This window comes from Struthio camelus, chromosome W, assembly GCF_040807025.1.
Source record: "Struthio camelus isolate bStrCam1 chromosome W, bStrCam1.hap1, whole genome shotgun sequence".
NCBI classification, from domain to species: domain Eukaryota; kingdom Metazoa; phylum Chordata; class Aves; order Struthioniformes; family Struthionidae; genus Struthio; species Struthio camelus.
This window is the reverse complement of record NC_090981.1, coordinates 2154373-2175436: the sequence shown is the minus strand read 5'-3', so window position 1 is coordinate 2175436 and position 21064 is coordinate 2154373. Positions and strand designations below refer to the sequence as shown.

Here is a 21064-nt window from a genome sequence, read left to right as displayed (position 1 = left end):
ATAGGTTGGTTTAGGGTGGGTTTCTCCCCACCTCCTTGGTGAGAGAAAAGCCAGTCTCATCACAGCTGTCTGCAAAAGGCCAAGGCTGCTCTGAGCATCCCAGCAGTGATGACCCCTGTGCATGGTGCTTGGTCCCCACCTGCCCTGTCTGAGAGCCACAGGAGCCAGAGGGCCGGTGCCTTCCTCCATTTCTTGCCTCTTTCAGTCCTGCTTTACCCCAGCCCTCACCTGCCCCATTCATTGTCCATTTGAGCCTTCCCTCCACCCAGCCCCAGCTGGCCAGCTCTCAGCCTCCCAAAATGCCAGCGTCCAATAAGAAGCGAGGATGGGAGATGAGGCTGAGGGGCTTGTTTCAGTGGAGGGAGGAAGAGGGAGCCCCTGGCGAAGGATGGGCACAGTGGTACCCAGGGAACCGGCACTGGCCAGGGGCTTTCAGGGGCCAAGAGAAAAGTTACAGGAGGGAAAACTTTTGCTAAGGAGGAACTGGAGAGAGATGTCGAGTGACAGTGAGCAGGGGGAACCAGCCTCAGCCTGGAAGGGAAGGACAGGGCTTGTTTCTCATTGCAAACCTTGCTGCTGAGACATGTGACACTCTCTGGCCCATCACCTGCCCGTCTTGGCTCATCCACGAGGAGCGTATGAGCCCAGCACGAGGAACAGGATGGGGAACAGGCAGACAGATGCTTGTATTTATGGTCCTTCCCACCTGAAAGGCTCTGACTTCCCTGGTAGCAAAATGGCAACGCTATGAATCAGGGCCATGACTGGGATCGGCGGTTTCTGGACTCTCCCTCTAAAGGAGAATGGAGAGACCATGAGGGACTGTCACGCTTGGAGAAGGAACGGAACTCCCACTGCCTGCCTCCACCTTAGCCCCCCCCCCTCCCAGTCCAAACGCCAGTGTCAGGGCTGAGCTCTCCATCTCTGCTGGAAAGAAAGGGACACAAAGTCCCTGCTGAAGCACAGCTGGGGAGCTCCACTCCCCTTGGCTGAGAGGAGCCAGTGCAGTTCGCCTGGCTCCCGGTGTCCTTTTTTGGGTGCATTTCATGGGGAAATCCCCCCCCCCGGGGGGGGGGGGTGGAGTGGAGATCGTTTGGCAGCGAATGGTTCTGAAGTCTCTCCGGGAACAGTTTGGAAATCAAAGCAAAGGCAGTGATTTTCCCCCCTCCCTACTTTTTCCCACTTTTTCCTCTTTCTTCCTGCAGAAGATATCAATTTCCCATGGAGGTAGCTGGTCAGCCCCTTGGTGGTTTCCCCCACATCTGGTGTCCCGTCAAATTAGCACAAAGGCAAGTGCAGGCTAAACCTGCTCTCCCTGCACACCAGGTTTGAAAGTCGTTTTTCGCTCGGGTCACACCTCCCGGGAACACGCTCATTTGGAAACGGTTCCCTTTGGGGATAGCATTTATGGTGTTTTTTTTTTTTCAATCCCAAGACCCGAGATCGCTTTTTTCCTCCCTTTAAAGTTTTTATTTTGAAAATGACTTGACTCAACTGAGGGGGAGAAATAATCGCAGCTCTAAAATGCTGCATTTCCCTGTGAGGGAAAGCACATCTTATAAGCAACAGAAGCGAATCATTGATTACCAGCCCATCTGCACTGACCTACTCTAGATCCCTTCCAAAATTATGATGGATAGAAAGAGCGAGAGAGATAAACAGACAGATAAATAGACAGACAGATATATACAGAGAGAGAGATTTCTAGCTCTAGCGCTGGATGATATATTTTGCAAACAAATTTATTTTGGCTAAAAGTCCAAAAGAGGAAATGCTATTAGTTCTACCTTATATTTCCTCGCACTCTCTCTCCATAATCCAGCGTTTAACTCACCATGAGAGATGTCATTTCACATAACATTGTGTTAATGGATAAATCTCCCCCCCCAACCTCTCAAGCGCAACAAATCTGAGGCAAACCCATTCCATGCGATCTGCTAACTCAACCAGCTGCTGCTGCGTGCTTGGGCTCTGCCGCGCTTTCTGATACAAAGGTTGCAAAGGAACCATTATGCCCTTCTTTAGAGTGTGAAAAAAAAATCTCCCCTCGACCCCCACTTCAGTGCCGATGGGGTTTTTAGCCTGTTTGCTTTTTTGTTTCTAAATAACGTAAATCAAAATGTTGGAATATAGCGAGAGCATCACGTAGCAAACTTTTCTGTTTGTCAGAAATACAGGGAGACTTTGTTTTTCAGAGATTTGATTTAGGTGTGTGTGTATATATATATGTATATGTGTGCATATATATATATATATATATTTACATAGGCTCATTCCTCTACGGGGGCGCAAAAAAAAAAAAAATCCTGCTTATAGTATTTCCAAGCCTGTTTTCTGTCCCCGCAACAAAGATAGCCAAAAAGGTTTGGGGGGGGGGGGGGGGCTCGCAAGCCAGGAAGGTAAAAGTGGACTAAGGAGTCCCTCGAATTTCTACGCCCGAAAGGAAGTGGTGCAAGAGGGAGGGACAACTGTCCAAACGCCCCCGAGTCCCGATCCCGGCTGCAGCCTGGGATTTCGTTTGAGTCTGGGCGGCCGACCGGCTCTTCCACCGGTACCCCTGCAGCCGGTGGCTCGGCCTATCTCCGCGAGCGGGGCTGCAGGACGGAAGCCTTGGGGCAGGAACAGAGGGAAGAAACGGCGAGAAGAGCCACCGCTTGCTGGATGTCTCGACCCCGCGCCCCTGGAGCGCAGGGCGAGCGGAGAACCCCAGCGGCCCCCGTTAGCAAACGCGCACGGCCTGGCTTGGCCCTAACGTGTCAGAGAAGTTGAACTAGCAGCCTACTTACTATGCATTGCTGCAAACGGGTTGTTCTTACAGTGTATTTCCATCGGAGCGGTCGGGAGCCGGAGCGGGCAGCTTCGGAGAGCAGATCTCGATTCTCCGGCAGCGCTCGCGTGTGTGTGGGAGGGGGGCGTTGAAGGGGAGGTGAGGAAACAGAACAAAACTAAGGAAAAAAATGTCCCCAAACTTAGGGCCGAGGTATCAGACACCAATGACCAAGCGCAGATTCCCCGTCCGCAAGTTACAATGCCTGGTTTTTCCGTAAGGTAGGAAATGGGGTACCGCCGCCGTCCTCCGCCCGGAGCCGTGGGCCGGCTCGCCGCCTGACGAGCTTCGCTTCTCGGGTCGCTCTCCGCCTCCCCCCCCCCCCCGCCCCTCGGCCCTGTAGCTGGTATCAGATCGCCATGGAGCAGTGTCAGCGTAGTCCCCGGTAGGCACCCGCTTTCCGGCTCCGACGTGGGGGTCAGCCGGCGGCCAGCGAGTGTACGGGAGAGGGGACGCAGGCCGCTCGGCGCGGCGCAATCCCAGAGAGAAGCGAGCTCCGCGGCTCTCCCCGAAGAGAGGAGGCAGTGCGCCTCGGAGGCTCTTTGTGCTGGAGGTGGAAATGGCTGGGGCAACCCTTGGTCGCTCGGGTTGTGTCGGCGTCCGGCGGAGAAAAGGCTCGGCGGAGGAGGGAGGAAGGCACCCCGTTTGCTCCTCTTAATTCCGGAGGGAGCTCGGGGCTGGCTGGATCCCGCCGGAGCTCGGCGCTGTCCGCATGTCGTTGTTGTCGTCGTGTCGTGTCCTCCTCCCCCCCCCGCCCCCGGACGCTCTGCACTACGGAAATTTGAAGGAACTTGGCGAGCCGGGCAGGGAGGTGGAGGCGAAGAGTGAAGAGGCAGTGAGTAGGGTGCGTGTATGGAGGGGAAGGGTGAGGAGAGGGAAGACAAGAGCAGGGAGGGAGCTCTGACGGATCTCTCCTAGCCTCGCAGCCGAGCGGGGGTGAGGGGTGAGCGTGCTGCGGGCACCCCCTTTTAGCTGGCTCCGTCAAACTTTGAGCGCAAGTGCTGAGTGCTCATCTCCTCCCACTTTCCTTCTCACGGCGGCGTCGGCTGCTGCCCGTGCTGGGCGAAGGAGACACCGGGTGTTCCCCACTCTTTTCCCCTTCCCTACACCCTTGCCCAGGCTGGCAAGGGACTGCACCCCCGGCTGGCTCGAGCTGTGCGCCCCGGGCGCACTGTCTGCCCATCCGGGGCTGCAGGCTGTTGTGGGCGAAGAGGGGTGCGGGGAAGGGAGGGGAGAGGAGGGATGGATAGCGCCGGGGTGAGTGTGAATGGGGACGGCGACAGGAGGGGGTCGCCACACTTGCTACTCCGGGAGCTGCAGCAATCCCCCCGGCTCGGGGCCACTGCGTGGCTTTCCGATCTCTTCCCGTACGGATCTGCCTGCGCCCTCTGGTTATAGTCCGCCCATAGTGGAAGAAATGCGCTTCCCGGGACCAGCTTTCAGAACCCTTCTGCATGTGGACAGCGGGGCTAGCCCGTCACTCATCCGGCTCAGGGCCTGTCAGAAAAGTAAAGTTGCCCGGCTCCCCGCATTGGCTGCCGGGCTGGGCCGGATCCTATTAGCCAGCTCTCGGCCAATGGGAGAAGGGGGCGTGGCCAGCTTTCTTTGACAAGCTTTGGGAAGGATGCGTTGATATGTATAAAATGGGCTAGGGGAGGGGGGACACGCACTTGAGATCTGGCTTCCAGCGCCGGTCCCGCTCCCCGGCGCAGGCTTGAAGGGAGCCAGGTGGTGCCATCAGATAGCAAGGGAAAGGGGTTCCTCTCCTTGGGGCAGAAGCTGAGGTCTTGTTGAAACCTGCTAGGAACTATCCTGTTCCCATCCACCTCCAGCCCCAAAATGGGGGAGTCTGTTTAATACCCTATTCCCCGGCCCCAGTGACTCTAATGACAGAGAGACACCTGAAAGGAGGCGAGCCCGGCCCTGCGAGGAGCTCCTTCCCATAGAGAGGGGAGCACGCACCAGGGAGACATAGGTTCCCAAGGCCAAATTGCAGTGTTGAGCGGATTTCCTCAGCCAACTGGTCAACTCTTTTGCCCTCCAGCAAGTGCAGAATTTATCTCATCACTTTCACCCCCACACTCCCATACCGCATTTCTATCCCGAAGTTAATGAGACGGTAACAAAAACTGTAACAATTTTTAAGGAGGGGGCACTTTATAGAAAGTCACAGAAGGATGCTCCCTTTTACAAAGAGAACAGCAGAATGACTGCTACGCGATAACGATCGTTAAATATACGGCAGAGCTACTGTGTTTCGTTGACTTGAGAAAAGGACATGTGACATACCTCACAAAAGAAACTCAACACCGTCCGTTTTGCTGCTGGTTATTATTCAATCCTCATGCAATCTATAGTTATTACTGGATATAGTTTCACGTGCTTGACAGAATTAAGGAACGGTATCTTTTTGTTACATTTTTTCTTTCCTTCCCATTATAATTTTGTGCATCTAGTACATCACAAATATGTCTGATGCGTGCGCCTACACGCGGAGAGCGTGCATGTTTGTACAATGATATTCAGTGGGAACGAGCAGGCAGAGCTACACCCACTCCTGCACGCACCAAAGTGAAGCTCAGCTGTGATGAGCTATCACTAATGACACAGACACAGTGCATAAGTGACCCTGAGCACAGACTCAACCCTGAGCGCGGTGCCTAAGTGCAATCACGTGGGTAACTCCCCTTCTCGTCCCCTTCCCTTCTGTCGGAATGTGAAGCAGGTGCATTTCTGTGTGGAACGAAGACAAAAAGCTCTGATTCCTTTGAAGGGGCAGAAAGAGCTGGGGAGTTGGAACCAGCTCGATCGGGGCTGGGTTTTCAGACAACGTGGCAAAGGGACAAAGAAGAGATTCATTTCTGTGTCCCGAGCAGGAAAATATTTTCGGGGGGGGGGGCTTCTTGACCAAAGCTACGAGCCTTGGCAGAAGGGAATCCCAACTCGGGGGGGGGGGGGGAAGGGTGTTGGGAAAAGGGCGCAGAGGGCACGGGGGGGCACTCTGAGAGCCCGGGGAAGGAGGCAAGCCATGTTTCTCTCCCTGTGTTTGAGCTGTTGCTCCCATTCCTTGGGTTTCACTCCATATGTCCGACGCGATCCAGAAGCCAAGAAGCTGCCTCTCCCATCGTGCAGTGAGCCTGGTACCTGAGGGACTCATCGCTCCCTTCTGCCCTCTTCGCCTGTAGCCAAATCTTAGGAAGGGGCTGTGAACCTTCCCCAGCTTAGCCCGGCAGCATTAGAGGTAGGCGGCGGGGGGGGGGCGTGTTTCTTTGGGGCTGAAGGGCAATCCAGCCCCTTTTCCTAGCCCTTTCCTGAGATTTGTCTAAAAGCGAAGAGGACGGAGGGGAGCCTCCATTCCCGGCTCAGCCAACCTGTGCACCTAGGTACAGACACAGGCGGGGAGGCGTGTGCATAGCAGGTCCTGGCAAGGCATAGAAGCCACATCCCCTATCCTGCAATGACCTTCCACGCTAGGTCATCCTTGCTGTCGATCCGGGGTTCCTGGGGTCTTGCTTCCCAAGGGCACAGGGTCATTTCTAGCCACGCACCAGGGTCAGGCACCCACCGCCGATATGCGCGCAGGGCTGGCACTGCCAAAGTCCAGCCAGCTCCCGGCCCGTCTCTCCCACGCTGGTGGCCCGGGAGCATTCACTCCAGCGGAGGTCAAGAGCTGCCAACATTGCCCGCTCCACCGTGGTCCCCCAGCCTGGTCCATACCCTCTCCTGCCCTCCACTGAGCCCCGCTCTGCGCCCGGCCCGTTGCAGCCTTGTGAATTTGACAGCAGAGGGACAGCAGACTCCTGCCAGCCGTACGGCGAGCCGCGAACAAGTTTCTCCACACCCACCCCTAGCTCGTCACCGTTCACCTAGGTCCAACCGTGTCCCTTCCCCTTGCCCTCCAGCCCCCGGCCCGGAACTGCGCTATGCGGGCAGCCGCAGCCTCCCTGATGGCTGCTTTGCCCCGGGCCCTCTCATATGCACGCTGTTGCAAGGATCAGTGCAGCAACGGCGGGCAGGGGGCACAGCCCTGCGTGGGGCGATCCGGGGTTTAAAAGGGCTCAGAACCCACGAGCAGGACTCAGGCGATGGTAGCTACATCCTCAAATTTTTGCTTCGCGCTGGCCGGCTCCCAAGGAGTCCTAGAGCCCTCCTGATTTCTCTTGCCATGAATTCGTCGGCGGTGCCTGGGGGCCGGACACCCTCTCTGCGGCCAACACAGATCTATGCCTTTGCCAGGGATAGGCATGAAAGCAACGCCTCGGGAAACAAAATGCTTGGTGAAATTTGGAACTGCAGCCGCCCGGAACGTTTGGGATTCCAAGAAGTCTGCACCGCTTAGGCGAAGGAACAGATTTGTGTCCCCTGCTCCAGCTGGCTGCTCTGCACTCCCGGCGTCTCCCGGCGGCTCCTCGCTCCGCGGCGAGTGAGAGGAGGGTGTGGTCGAGGCGAAGAGCCCCTCCGCTGTTATCTCACCCCTTCAAGGGGTTGGGGAGCACCCCATCCCCCGCATCCGGGGACAGCCGCATGCTTATAATCGCCAACGAGCGGGCACGGCGACTGACTGCGGAAGGGCGGGGGGCGGAGGGGGGATTTTCGTTGAAATTAAAAACCTTCCCGAGGGTGAAAGCTAAAATGTCGGGAGCAGGCGGGGGCCCCTGCAAGGTACGGCCGCTGGGTGGCCTGGCGGGCTAGAGGGTGCCTGTATTTGCCAGGGAGGGGGAGAGTCTCTCACTAGGGGAGCCGGATCAGGGCAGGACTTCGTAGTGAGAGCAGGAAGCACGGGAGAGCCTCGAACTCTGCGCAGTAGCTCTGCACACAGTATAATCCCACGGACATGCAGATCTTTATTCCCAGGGCTAGTAAAAAGCCCGGGAGACGCTTTGCAAGTCTTGTGGCAGTGTACGGAAAAACAGCATCAGATCCGACCCTTTTCAGCATCCCTCCGTTCAACCTCACGAAAGGAGGCTGCAGAAGTCATATCTGGTCCTGGGCTACCCTAGGAGAACGGATTCAGAGAATGGAGCGAAAACCCGGGCTCAGACTCACCAGCAGCGTTGGACTGAAAGGACAGAAGGGAAGGGAGAAGGGGCAAGTCTGCTTTGGACCAGTCTGGGACCAAGGAGCAGCAGGGAGCTTTTCGCTATTTATCACTTTTGCCTTCCTCCGGCTATCATGTCATGTGCAAAAGAGACGAGCGAAAACGGGGGGCCGGCCGTGAATCCATCGTCACAAAGCACCGGCAGCCTCTCTCTGTGGGCGCGGAGCCCACGCGTGTCCTGTGGGAGGCAGCAATGGCAGAGGTCGCTTCTCGGGTCGGGGGGGGGGAGGAGAAGCGCCTCCTTTAGCACTGTCCACAACCACCTCCAGACACAGGGCAGGCGCTGTTGCCTCTCCGGTGGAGCCAGACGGTTCCCTCGTCTCGGGACCGCTGGGGCAGGTTGGGAGCGAAAAGCTGGGCTCCTGTCCGGAGAGCTCTGAGAGTGCAGGAAGGACCTGTCACTGGCTACAGGAGCGCTTCCCGTCTTCTGGGAGGAACAGTGGCCCGGGATCCCCTTTCTCCCTCCCTTGCGGGAACCGGCAGCTTGGCGGGGGGAGAGAAAAGGGAGGACAGGCCAGGGTTGGCCTATTGCTGAAGAACGGGGAACCACCACCTCACCCCACCCCCCCAGCTCAGCCACCTCCGCAGAGATGTTGCAGCTACGCCTGCATCCACATGATCTAGACGTTCCCTCCACCTCCCTGCACCTCCAGCCCCTCGGTATCCCTGCCTGCCTGTGCCCCAGAAGAGTGCGTAGAAGTCTTCCAAGTCAGCATGGAGCGGGGGGGGGGAGGCCTTGACACCCCGCCCCCCGCTCCCTCCCGGGCTGGCTGCCCCGAGGCAGAGCTAGCCACAGTCTGGGCTAGGGACCCGTGCAGCAAGAGGGGAAGCCCGGGCAGCCGAGCCCAGCACAGTCCCCACTTCAGCCCCCTGCCATCTCTCCCTGCTCGGGCCTTCTCCACACCATGCAGAGCCTGCATCTAGGAGCAATGAAATGCTTTATCGATTAAACAATTATTCAGACGATTTAACTAATAAAAAGATCCATCGATCGCTTCAAATTTGCATTTATAGACAGCTCCTCAGGACACGTCTGCACGCACATGCTCCCTCCCCAGTCACCCCCTGGGCCCCACTGCACCGAGGGGTCGCCAAGGCTCCCCGGGCTCTCCGCAGCCCCTCCGTCTCTGTTCTTGCAAAGCCAAAGCCCCACTCCTGCCCACCTCACTGCGTCCCTCTGCTCTGCCCGCGCCAGGCTCCCTACTGTCCGGGCGGGGATTAGAGGGGGGTTTGAACTTCACTAGATCCCTTTCGTTCGCCCTCCTGGGAAAGTCACCGTCACTGGACGCTTGCAAAGAGTCAGGTGCCTTTGCAGATTGGCAAAGAGGAAGGTGGAGAGCCGTCCTGGTCTCTCTGTGGCCGGTCGGGCTATCCGAAATGGCCCCTGCAAGCCCTCGGCCGACCTGTGACTCAGAGCCGTGCCTGTCTGCGGGCAGACACACCATGTTATCCCGAAACTCCTTTCCATCGTTTCCATCTCCGCACCTTCCTTAAATCGCCGTCAAATCGCGATTTAAGTGTTGATTTTTGCTTGGGAAACGGTTGATCTAGATAATGCGAATTTGAAGGTCCAAAAGGCACACCGCCGTGCAAACACTTCAGCCCACGCGGCACGCGCACACCTTGGTGCTCAGAAAAGGCTGATTCGTTTTCTGTTGAAACCTCCGCTCCTCAGTTCGAGCAGCGCCCACCTCGCCACACAGCTTTCACCGCCGCATCAAACTATGCCCAACCCGGCGCTTCAGGCCACGCGTGATATGGGGCACGGGCCCAACCGTGCACCACCGTGCCCCTGCGCGTGGGGCTGAGCACACCATCGAACCTGGGAGCCCCCCAAATGCCAGTGCAGCCGTAGACATGACACCGCAGAGAGTAACATCTCTGTGGGCAGGGAAGCCCCTAGGCTTGTTTACAACGTCTTGGAATAGCCAAGTGCTCGAGTCCTACCTGTTCGGCCAGTCCTGGGAGTCGCGTAGGTTTTCTCTAATTCCATTCTGATTTTTCAGGACTTGGTGAAATGGACAGAGAAAAAAGTTCCCACTTTTCGTTGCTGTTGGGGAGATCTTTTTTTCTTCTCTCTCTCTCGCTCTCTTTTTTTTTTTTTGTGAGAGGCTCCTCGCAGGTTGGAATAATTCAACTCTTCCGCTCCCCGCCGAGCTTTTGCAGCTGATCACTGAGCTGAAACTAAACGTTTTAGGTGGAAAAAAAGCTTCTGAAGGAACCGTGAAATGATTAAGAAACTGAAGAGCTTCTCGCCATGTGAGATCACGTCCTGTTCTCTAAAACATCACAAAATGCCCCCAGATGCAGCCAAAACCAAAGAAAACTCTGACATCTACAATAGTAGGAAGAATCAAAGTTTGCTTGCAACCAACTGCCTTCAAGTATTTCACTGTTTGCAGAGCAGCAGTGGCGAGGCGGAGGCAGAGGCAGCCCTGATTTTACTGCCACCCGCCAGGCAAAGTCGATGGACAACTTTTCTGCCAAACCAATTTCCCTAGCTCTGAGTGGGCGACGAGAGACGCCGTGCCCCCCGCTCCCTTCCTACCCCATGTAGCCTGGTTTCTGAGGGGCTGCTAGCGTCCTGGGGAACGAAACGTGACTTTGCTTGCCCATAACCCGTGGAAAATAGCAAGTCCTCAACCGGACCCCCACTAACCCCCCCGCTCCTTTTTTCACCTCCTTGCTCGAGAAACGAGTTTAAATCAGATCGAACCGAACCAAAGCCCCGCTTGCTCGGGTAGCAGGATCTGAGCAAATGGTTGAATGCCCGTGTTAGTGGTTTCTTTTTCTTGGCACAGAGGAGGTTCACTCAGGCACCTCTTCCAGAAACCTCTCGTTTGCACAGTGATTTCCAGCCGCTATCCGAGCATTAGAGCTCATAGATGACTGCAGCCCGACGGGCCCAGTTCTCTAAGCCTCAGAGGAGAGGATAAAAACGGGGGGAGTGAATTCACGAAGCCGCGATCGTCCCGAGATTTAATTTTCAGCAAAGTCACTAGGAAAAAAATATTTTCCTTTTCAAAAAAACATTCAGCCTCGGGGCATTTCTCGTACGATCGGACCGTGCGAGGTGCCGTACTCGCTAGTCGACTTAAAAATCTGCCCTGTGATTTTATTTCCACAGCATGGCTCTTGCAGGTTTTTTTTTTTTTTTTTGCGCGCATACACATAGCCCCGCACACGGGGACGTACGGGTGCCCACATGCACACAAACACGGGTTTTCACATCGCCGCCCAGAATGGCTGGAGGTCCCTTTCGAACGAAAAATTAAAATAAGGAGCTTCCAAGTTATTGGCGAGAGAAGCTGGTGGCCTTTGATGTCCTTCCCCGTTAGAGCCCACCTTATTCGTTCGGTAATGTTCCTGCCTGCCCGAGATTGAGCAGTTCCCCAGGCTCCTGCCCTCACCCCCTGCCCTTGCAGCTGAACTTGGGTGTCTGTCTACACCTCTGATTTCTTTTTGTCTCCGGGTGCGGAAAAGGGGCTGTCCCAGTGCGGACAGCGCGAAGTAAAGGAGATACTTTCTCCAGCCTGTGCGTGGAGGGGGGAGAAATGAGAAACCTCGAGCCGGCTCGCCCGGGGAGTGCTACCTTCGTGCAAACTACGCTCTCCCTGGGTGTAGAGAGGGGAAGCGTTTCCTAGCGGGCTAAACTCATGCCAGGCTCGATTGCACCTAAAAAGGTGACTCCTTCAGCTCGAGATGTGACTGCGTTTAGAGAAGAGGGGAGAGGAGGGAGGGGATCACCTCTGCCTTCAAACACACCGGGAAAAGGTAACCGCATAAAATGAAAAGGACCGAGCGAGCTCTCCTGTTCGCAGACCCTGCCAGTTCCCCCCCTCCTCCCGTGCTCAGGTTAGTTCATTGTCAGTTGTTGGTAGAGACTGATCCGGAAGGAAATGTTTTAACAGACACCTAGGAAAACCAATGCCCAGCTCTCCCCGCGATAGGAGCATCTCGAAATGTCTCCCAAAGGCAGGTCAATAAACAACCCACGTCCCGCTAACGCCAGGCAGTGCTGGAGGATGAAGGACATGTTCGGATTTGAGGAAACGAAAGCGGAGCCCGACCATTTTCTCTTCCTTTCCCAGGAAATGGTGCCGGACTCCCGCCAGTCTCTCCAGACGCAGAGCCACGCAGCTCCGAGAACCCCCTCCCCGGTCTCCCTGATCGGCCTAGGGTGCTTTCTTGGAGCTGAAATTGACATGACTGTATCTTGAAAGCCTGCCTTTCCTCTCCCCCCCCCCCCCCAATTTTCGGACGCCTCCACGGGCCGGCGGGGCGGCCGCCCCTCTCCCCTAGACGGAGCTGCATCTGGAGGGTCGGGTCTGGAGATCCCCGAGGGAAGGAGGTTTTTGGTCGCTTTGATCCTGCGAGAAACGCAGCGAGAGGGTGGCCGGTTCCTGTCTGTCGCTCTCTTACTTCCCTTTTCCCCAACGTTTCTTCGATCTCATTTGCTTATATAAAAATAACAGTGCGGCTGAGCTCGGCTCGCCTCCAGCTCTCCCCAAAGTGAGGACCACTGTTTGAACGTGTCCAGTGCGGCTTGGTCTTTCCCTACGGCTCTGCCTTGGGGGGGAAGGAGCCCTAAATAAATTACAGATAAATAAATAATAATCCCCCTCTCAGATCCTCTCCCCTCCCACCCTTGCACCTGGCCAAAGCTGGCCCAAAGACCTGGGAACAATGAGGGACCCGGGAGGATTCCTGAGTGCTCACGTTGGAAGGTGAAGAGAAAACACTTTATTGCAAGCAGGTAATAAAAACTCTCGGGCCTCCCCTCTCACCTCGAAAGCAGTGCCCGATCTCCCTAGTCCAAACAAGGCTTGCACTTGTATCTCAGGCTGATTTCTGGGAGATGCAAGAGCGGCGCCTCCGGTCATGGGGAAGAACGGGGAGTAGGTGCCACCGGAGCCCATCCCGGGGAGCGGCGGGAGGGGCCGCCCGCGCTCCGTGCGGCTGGATGCACGGCGCGGCTCGGCGCGGCCCGACTCCGTGCGTGTGCAGAGGGGTGTGGGTGGCTGCAAAGGCATGCACAGTATAAACGTGCATGTGCATCGCGGTGCTCGCGTCTGCACGCGGCGCGTACATGTCCGTGCCTCCCCCATGCCCTGCACATCTGGGTTGTGAACATCTGTGCGCGGTCGCGTGCCCGCACACACACGTGTGGCGCTTAGGCACCTGCCCCGGCATGCTTGCACCCCTGCACACGCTCAGCGTACGGTATCTCTCCACGGTGCTGTCGAATCCCTGGATCCCGACTGGGTACTGGGCACTGGCGGCGGTCTAGTACCTGGGATCTAGCCCCAAGGGCCCTTGGAGATCACTCCGCCCGGCTGCCGTGAGCCTCTCCAAGGTCATGGCCACCCTCTGCCTCCTCAGCCCAGCCTGCGGGGAAGGGGGTGATGAGGGAGGGATTATCGGCTCTGGGGGTGCTACGTTTCAGATGAGCCCGAGTTCACTTGTCTGCAGGGACTTGCCACTGACCCGTGCAATTGTCGACTCCCCGCCCCCGCCCCGGTCACTTTTGTGCTTTCATTCCTTCTTTCCCTTTTCTGCTTCCACTCGCGGGAGAGGAGATTTTGATCCACGCAGAATATTTTTAAAGCTTAAAATTCAGCAGGGAGGGGGGTGAGCAGGGCTCCATTTCCCAGCCAGATTAAAAGGAAACTCGGCACAGATGTCTCCCAACGGAACAGGGCTCATGAGCTCGACAGAAGAGGCAGGTGCAGAGGAACACGGGGCCGCCTGCAAAGCAGCTGTAATTACATGGGAAAGGTTTCAGTCCTGCTGCCAGCAGAAGTACAGAGTAGGGCCCCCAGATTTCTGTTGCATGAGCCCCACTGTGCACAGAAGGGAGGGGACACATGACATCTGTCCAGGCAACTGAAACCCAGCACTGGAGTGATCTTGCCATAATTAAGACAATTCCTCTTTCTAGGGGGCAGCCCTGGGCATGTGGACAGTCTCCACAATCATGGTAGCTTCCGAGCCGGCTTCGCAACATTCCTGACAGCCTGAGACACAAGTGCAAGCCTGATCTTGCCCTCCAGACAGAGCCACCACAGCATGAGGCTCCGCTCTTCTCCCCCAGCTATCCAGGGAGAGAGACAATTCCTCCAATATCGCACTGCAAACGGGGATGGGGCCCGATCCTTCATCCACATGCTCCAGGATCAGCCTGAGGCGCTTTTGACCCTGTCCATGATCACACGTCCCACAGCAGTGCCTGCAAGTTTCTTCCAGGTGGTGGATAGAGAAAAGGGATAAGAACAAAGAAAAAAGACTCAGCCTAAAGAGAAACTACTACAAATAAGGGGATTGGTTCAGCCTCATGCCATGACTTCAGTGGGAGTTCTCATCCCAGATGTCTTCCTTAGGCAGTGTTCAATGGGTGCCCCCTCAAGGCCCATCAGACTAGGTTCTGTGTACACATATGCAAAGAGACAAGCCCTGCTCCAGTAACCATAGTCAAAGTTCAAGACTTCAACCTTGTCACGCAGGACACTAGGAGCAGACCCAAGCTATACCCAAGCTACTACCTTCTCTTTCATTAGTGCTTCTTCTATTTTCTTTCTCCATTTCAAATTTCATTTATTTTTCTATATTACCTTGGGGCAATATTAATAACTTATGAATGTATTTATGGCAGAGCTCTTCAAGTGCTAGCCCAGGGAATGAATATAGTCTGTGGAGGTGTACACATGGTCCAGTGAATAACCTTGAAGCAAGAGGAGTCTTTGCCTACTTTTGGTCCAGCACAGCAGAGGCTGGACATAGGAGCCCTCCAAAACACAAGCTCCCCTTTTCCCACCTCCTAGTCCACAGTTTTGGAACCACTGCTGTTAATTTTTGATGAACAACTATATTGGTGTGGTATTATGACATCTGTGAAGAGCATTATAAACAAAGCAAAGCAAACCCCATTGTGCTGTAGGAACTTGATGTAATGAAACTCAGCAAGGGCTGGCTGCTCCCTAAGGGATGGAGAGCCAGGTGCCAAGTGTGATAACAAGGCAGGCAGAAGCAGCGGCCTCAGCAACAAGGGCTCAATCCCACAGTACCCATGTGAGGCAAGCAGGGCAGGCACAGGGATGGTAGTCAGGTTCAGCCAAGAGTCCAGATCATGAGACAAGTCCATGGTGATGAGGCAGGTCTGAGGTTAAGCTGGGAATGGGAGTCAGCAAGTCAGGGTCAGGGTCAGGTCTGGTGATGGTAATCAGGGTCAGACACAGTCCAGTAATCTCCAGGCAAGTCCATAGTGATGGGCAGGTCCGAGGTCAAGCCGGGAAGTCAGTCTGTGGGTTGGAGTCAGGGTCCAGATCAACAGGGCCCATGGCCAGGCACAGGCATGGCTGTGACGCAGTGGGAGATGGAGCTCAGGTGAGGTCCAAGCAGTAGAGCTTCAGCTTAAAAGCAGCTCCCACGGGAAGGGGGGGGGGGGTCAGCCCTCGTTGAGGCCTCCCAGCAGCGCTGTCTGGCAGCACTCTCTCCAAGGTCACCAGAGGGAAAGGGGGCAGCCCTCAGCTACACTATCTCTAAGTTGGCCCCGAGCCCAGGCAGCAGAACCTCCAGGATGCAGGGGATGGTCTCAGGGCCATGACATATAGAAGGGGAAGGTGATATTTAAATAAATATTTAAGTTGATTTTATCCACTCTCCCTCATTCTCTCATAGATTTCACTCACATTCTCATACCCACATACTCACAAGCGCCAAGACGTGTGTGCTCAAGTGGTCTGGCCAGGATCACTTGGATGTGACACAGAGGGCAAGGGACCTTAGCTATTGAGTCCTCATCATGTCTTTGGGATTCTTCTTGATTGGCAGCAACAAACTAGTTTTGAACAGGTCTTTTATACTCCTTTAGGAGTCAACAGTTGTTATGGGGTGGTCCTTTGCTATAATCTGTTTTCCTGTTGGGCTAATATAAAGCAAAATGCCACATATGATGTGTTGCAACCTTACCTTGTTGAGGTTCTCCTGCTGTCAGAGCGCAGGGTCTTCTGCTGACAAGTCTATGCTGTGGTCTTATCAGAGCATGGGCCTTGTGGGCTTGATGGAAACAACACATTTCTCAATTTGATTGACTGAGAATGGTGTCTTTCATTATCAATGCAGGTCATTCCTTTAACCCTTGTTCTACTGTTTCTTCTGGTGCTTTCACACAGACATGTTTCTGTTCATACTTCATTCATACTAATCTTCATATTTCTGCTGCAAGTTTCTACAATGCTATCAGAAATGTCTCCTGGCCTTACCATGTGAGGGAGTCAGGTAACAGGATATTGTGTGTATGAAGAGCTAAGGATGAATTTCCAAAGCAAGCCCATCACAACACACTGTCCTGCCCTGGCCATGATCTCAGGCTCAGTCTGAGTGAGCTGGTAGGAAAGGGCTGTATTGTTCCATGTTGCCACAGTGGTTTTCATTTACACCTAAGAAAAAAATATCTAGCTAAACTTTGAACTTTCTGATGTCTGTTTTTCATCATTGTGCATTTCCTTGATTGCCTCTGTGGGAATGTGTGCTCGGGGTTTGTTTGTGTGTTTGTTTTTCTTTTATGCTTTTTGGAAAATCTCTTGCATGCTACCTCTGGATATCATCCAGGTGCCCCCTGTTGAGAAACATCACCCTGAAGGTGGGAGAGGGTATTGGAAACCAAGATGCAGTTTTTATATGTTGTAGAGGCCTGACAGGTCCAGGTAGAGGCCAAGAGCCCAGACACTGTGAAGGGTGTATGGCATCATTTTGAGCATGCATCATCCCTTTGCTCCAGGACAATGAGTCAGGAATGAATAATCCTTACCTATTCCAGCTGGGAGCTCATGTTCCAACTTAACCCCCAGCCTCATGTGCAAGGCTTTAAGAGCAGCCTGGCACTGACAGGAGAGGCTGCGTATACTTTGTTGCATTGTTTGTTGGAGAGTAGTAAAAATGTAACCTCTATTAATAGCTTGTTTATATAGCTTCTGTTATACACACGTGTTTCCTCACCTAATTATAGGCAGTTCAAGCTTCACTGCCTAATTGAGCTTGGCCAACGCTTCCTATTATAAGATCTTCAGTTGCTTACAACTTTGCCAGACTTCAAGAGTTTTGGCTGAAATTTTTCACAATGTGCATCTGACTCAAGCTATGCAGTTTTTTGGGGGGGAGAAAGCTTCCATAAAAATAGTTTTTTTCTTAAAACAAGATAAATTGCTGTATTCACAGCACAACTTTTCTCAGAACTCCTGTTTAGGAACGCTAGTTTCACTACCTTTTACAGTGAGAACATAACATTTGGGGCAGGGACTTGTCAGGGTTACAGATCTGGTTGTCCCTGTGGAAAGCCATCAATTTTTGAAGAGGCTGTAAACCTCTAGGTTCAAATATGGTCAGCAGACAATAGGCACCCAACTTCTTGAGTCCCTGAGCTGCTACCTACACTAAGCACAGCTTGTCTTCCTTCTACTCCCTTCCTCTCACTGGCTTGGGGATGTGCTGTTTTCATAAAGCCAATGAGCATGTTTCACTCTGGGCTGAACAGGGCTTTCTGGGAAAATGCTACCCCTTTCACCCTGTTTTTTCTTCCAAGGGAATGAGTGGAGTTTAAGTAGGTCACCAGAGTTTGGACCTGTCCCTAAATGTAAGTATTTCACATCAGAACTGTCACATTCTTTACATACAGAGTAAACTCTCTGCCCATGTGGCAAGCAGCTAATCTGTCTCTCCAGCTCAGGAAGGGCTCACTTACATACCTGAGAATTTCAAAGAATTTTTTCCCTTCAACAAAACACAAAGGATCTAATGAAATAGATCTTTTCTAGCTGCTCCTAGAGACACCTCCTCTCCATCTCCTTGCTCAGGCTCTGCTATATGAAACCAGCCCTTTCCACTTGTAAGTGTTATTCTGGACTGCTCCAGTCCTTGTTATGTACAATATCTGGATGGACTTGGTAGCCCCAGGGGCCCTAGCCCTTAGAGAGATAGGCCACTCCATTGAGGTAGATATCTCACTACTATTTATTTCAGCAATTTAATTAGCCAAGATTGGGATGCTAGGAAATAGTACCACATAGATCATAATGGTCTTTATGATGCTCTTGCTCTGGAGGATGAGGGTAGCTACAAATCTCTCCATCACCCTAGGGGTGGCTGCAGCCTCATATATCCTGATCTCTCCCTTTAGAGCAGCAGCCACCACTAGTTGACTTTCCGTCACTCAGGCAAAGAACAAAGGCAAAACATGATTGTTTTGCCTCCCCAGCAGTCTGCTACCCCAAGCAACTGCCTACTTGAGGCTCGACTGGACAAGTTCCTGAGCAACCTGATCTAATTAGACCTGCTTTGAGCAGGGGGTTGGACTAGATGCCCTCCAGAGGTCCCTTCCAACCTAAATTATTCTATGATTCTACTTTGCCTAGGCTTAAGATATCCCATTTGCCTTCATAGGAAACATGGCATTTTGCTCCTGCAATGGCTATGGGGATGTGTCTCTGTGTGCTATATAACAGAGGACACTCCAAGCCAGATAGAACTAGGCACCATGCAGAGCTAAGTCTCAGACAGACACTCAAACTTCTCACTGTCACAGAAAGCACCCAGCAAAGGAGCCCACACTCAACTTTTCTGCATGCTTGACCATCACAGACTGAATCCAGGGATCCTAGATCACAAGTGTCTCTACATATACAAGTGTTTGCAGAAAGACTAGCAAAGCTGCTCCCATTCAAAAATGCCATATGAGATTGCCCCTCCAGCCTTCTACATTCCCCTTTGTGTAGCTGCATCATAACAGGCATTAGCTTTCCTGGAAGCCTGTCTCTGTAACATAAGGCAGGAGGAATGAACGGAGGTTGAGGCTGGCTGGATGTTATTGACACAATTCCTGCTTTGTTTGTCCTATACAAATGAAAAGTGAGTAGAGAAGGAGGCAGCAGCTTGTGAGATGGCCTTGTGGTTAAAGTTGCTGAGTCTATATAAACAGCTGTTATTTCTTCTTGTATCTGCTGTCACATTTATATGTGGTCCTGATCAAGCTAGTTTGGTCTTGTTTTGCCTCCCCACTGACCATGTGACCCTTATTTGCTGGACATCCTGTATTAAACACCTGGGATCTGATTCTGTCAGCAGCCAGTTGCTCCTGAATATCATTCAAATCAAATGTTATTTAGCAAATGCCCAAGGGATCAATAGCTGAACTCTGAAGTGTGCTGTAGGGGGACCAAACTAGAGGGGAACATAATGCAGTGCTTCTTTGCTCTGACTATAGACTTTGCACATGGGGAAAGCAGATCTGCAAGTCCACAGAGCACATAGCTAGATAAACACACATCCCGAACATTGTGATGCGTGACAACTGTGAATATGGGCAGCGCTGCTCTGCAACACAAAGATCAGTGAAGTGTCGTCTCCAAAGTTTTCCTAGGATCCCAGGGAGCCCATGCTGCTGGCAGCTCATGTGCTGTGTACCTTGCTATCAGCACAGGAGCCAAACCAGCTAGTCTGGATGGGTCTACATGAGCTGCATTTACTCCTTTGGCTGCAAGACAGATATAGTTTCCCTGGGGACATTTAAACACTGAAGTCTGTAGGAATAGGCTCGGGAGTGAAAAGAACTTGGGTGCTAATTTTGTAACCACTACTTCCCAGCATAATCTCAGGCAAGTCTCTTTCTGTCTCCCCATCCCTCTGAGGCTAGCAATTCTCTGTTAGGCTCTTGTTCCCTCTATGTGGAAAACAGCCCTGTGAAGTCCATAAAGAAGGAAATGTGGTGCTGGGAGTGGGTTTTGGAGAGAGGGCAGTCAGTGATGAGGCAGGGTTTGCATGGAGTGGAACATGCAGAAGAAAAAGAACCTATTCTGCTCTGCCCTGCTTTCTCCAGCAGCCATCTGGTATCCTCCCCTCTCAGGGCTCCTCAGGCTAGAGAACACTGCATTAACCTACTAGAGGCTACCCAGGCCTCTGCTATGGGTCCTAGACTGTGTTTAGATTAAGATTCTCAGAAAAGAGTTCTACATTTCTACACCTAAATCCACATGTACATACCTTGTCCTGTTTTCAAAACAATGAAGAGCCAGATGCTGTCTTTGAAAAACTGGGTCATGTATTTAGTATCCTGATTAAACTTGAATGCTTTGGAGCCTCCAGGACTGGACTCTCAAAAGTATTAGGTCTTAACTGAACCAGTGAAAGCCCCCATTCAGCAATGCAAGATATCTACTACCCAGATCCAGGCCTTGGTGACTTGGGAGCACAAGGCCCTATGACTATCTGACAGGGCTTGTGCTTTCATGTGCCTGAGGCTCTCTTGAACTTTTAACTTCTCATTTAGGAAGGCCAGGGCATTCCTGTTATGACTCCTTCTCAGCTTGTCATCCCACAGTGCATTTTGGCAGATGTTTCTGTGAAGAAACAGTAGATTTTGCTGATGAATATTGCATTGTATTGCATTTAAATGTCAGTGGGGCTCTCCCTCTCTTCTGTGATGAGTTGATGACATGAAGGCTCACTCACTATCCTTCATTTTGGGTACCACTTATCTGTCCTCTTTCAGAGCTAACCCCAGCTCACCTATCCTGTGACCCCTTCCCTATCTCCATGTTTCTGCTCCTCACAGTTGTCTCTTGCCCTCTCTCTTGCTATGTGGCCCAGCCTGAACGCAGCATTCACAGTGAGGGAGCATTGTGCTGTGCCAGAGCTGTACAGCAGGCCTTGCTTCTGCAACACTTCTGCAGGACTTGTGATGGCAGCAGCCACATTCATCATCCCCAACAGCTTAGGCCTTTTGCTCAGCTCTACTCCCAGCCCTACAAGAAGAGAAAAAAAGGAACTCAAAATAGAACAGCTAGGCTCCACCCTCCTCAAACAAATGGTTATTTGGACAGTCCCTGCCCCATGTCCCCACCCCACATCCCCAGCCTGCTAACACATTTCCCTCATAGGGAGCCTGAGCTCTGTCCTCCTCCATGCTCCCATCCAGCTTAGATTGTCTTTCCTCATGGGCTCACATAGCAGGGTGATTCCCTCTGGGCCCACCAGCCCCTTTTGATTCCTGGGGGCCTGCATGGGATTGGCATCCCACAATACTCCCAGCATCACTCTCCACCCCTCTTGTCACCAGCACAGCACTGCATTTTCATCACTTTGCAGGA

General features: G+C 53.2%; 1 protein-coding gene across 3 annotated transcripts in view; it reads right to left on the bottom strand.

Annotated features, from left to right (window-relative positions):
• The window catches only part of LOC104145347 (paired box protein Pax-5-like), a 192312-nt gene extending 181939 nt beyond the window's left edge, over nucleotides 1–10373 (bottom strand). For 2 of the 3 annotated variants that reach the window (XM_068925087.1, XM_068925088.1), the window contains exon 1: nucleotides 9873–10371. In XM_068925087.1, coding sequence (XP_068781188.1) covers nucleotides 9873–9918 — 46 coding nt within the window. In that variant the 5' untranslated portion in view covers nucleotides 9919–10371. Of the gene's footprint in view, nucleotides 1–9872 lie in introns of all 3 variants that reach the window. The other variant, XM_068925086.1, reaches the window with a different exon arrangement.
• Between the last annotated feature and the right edge of the window lie 10691 nt (nucleotides 10374–21064).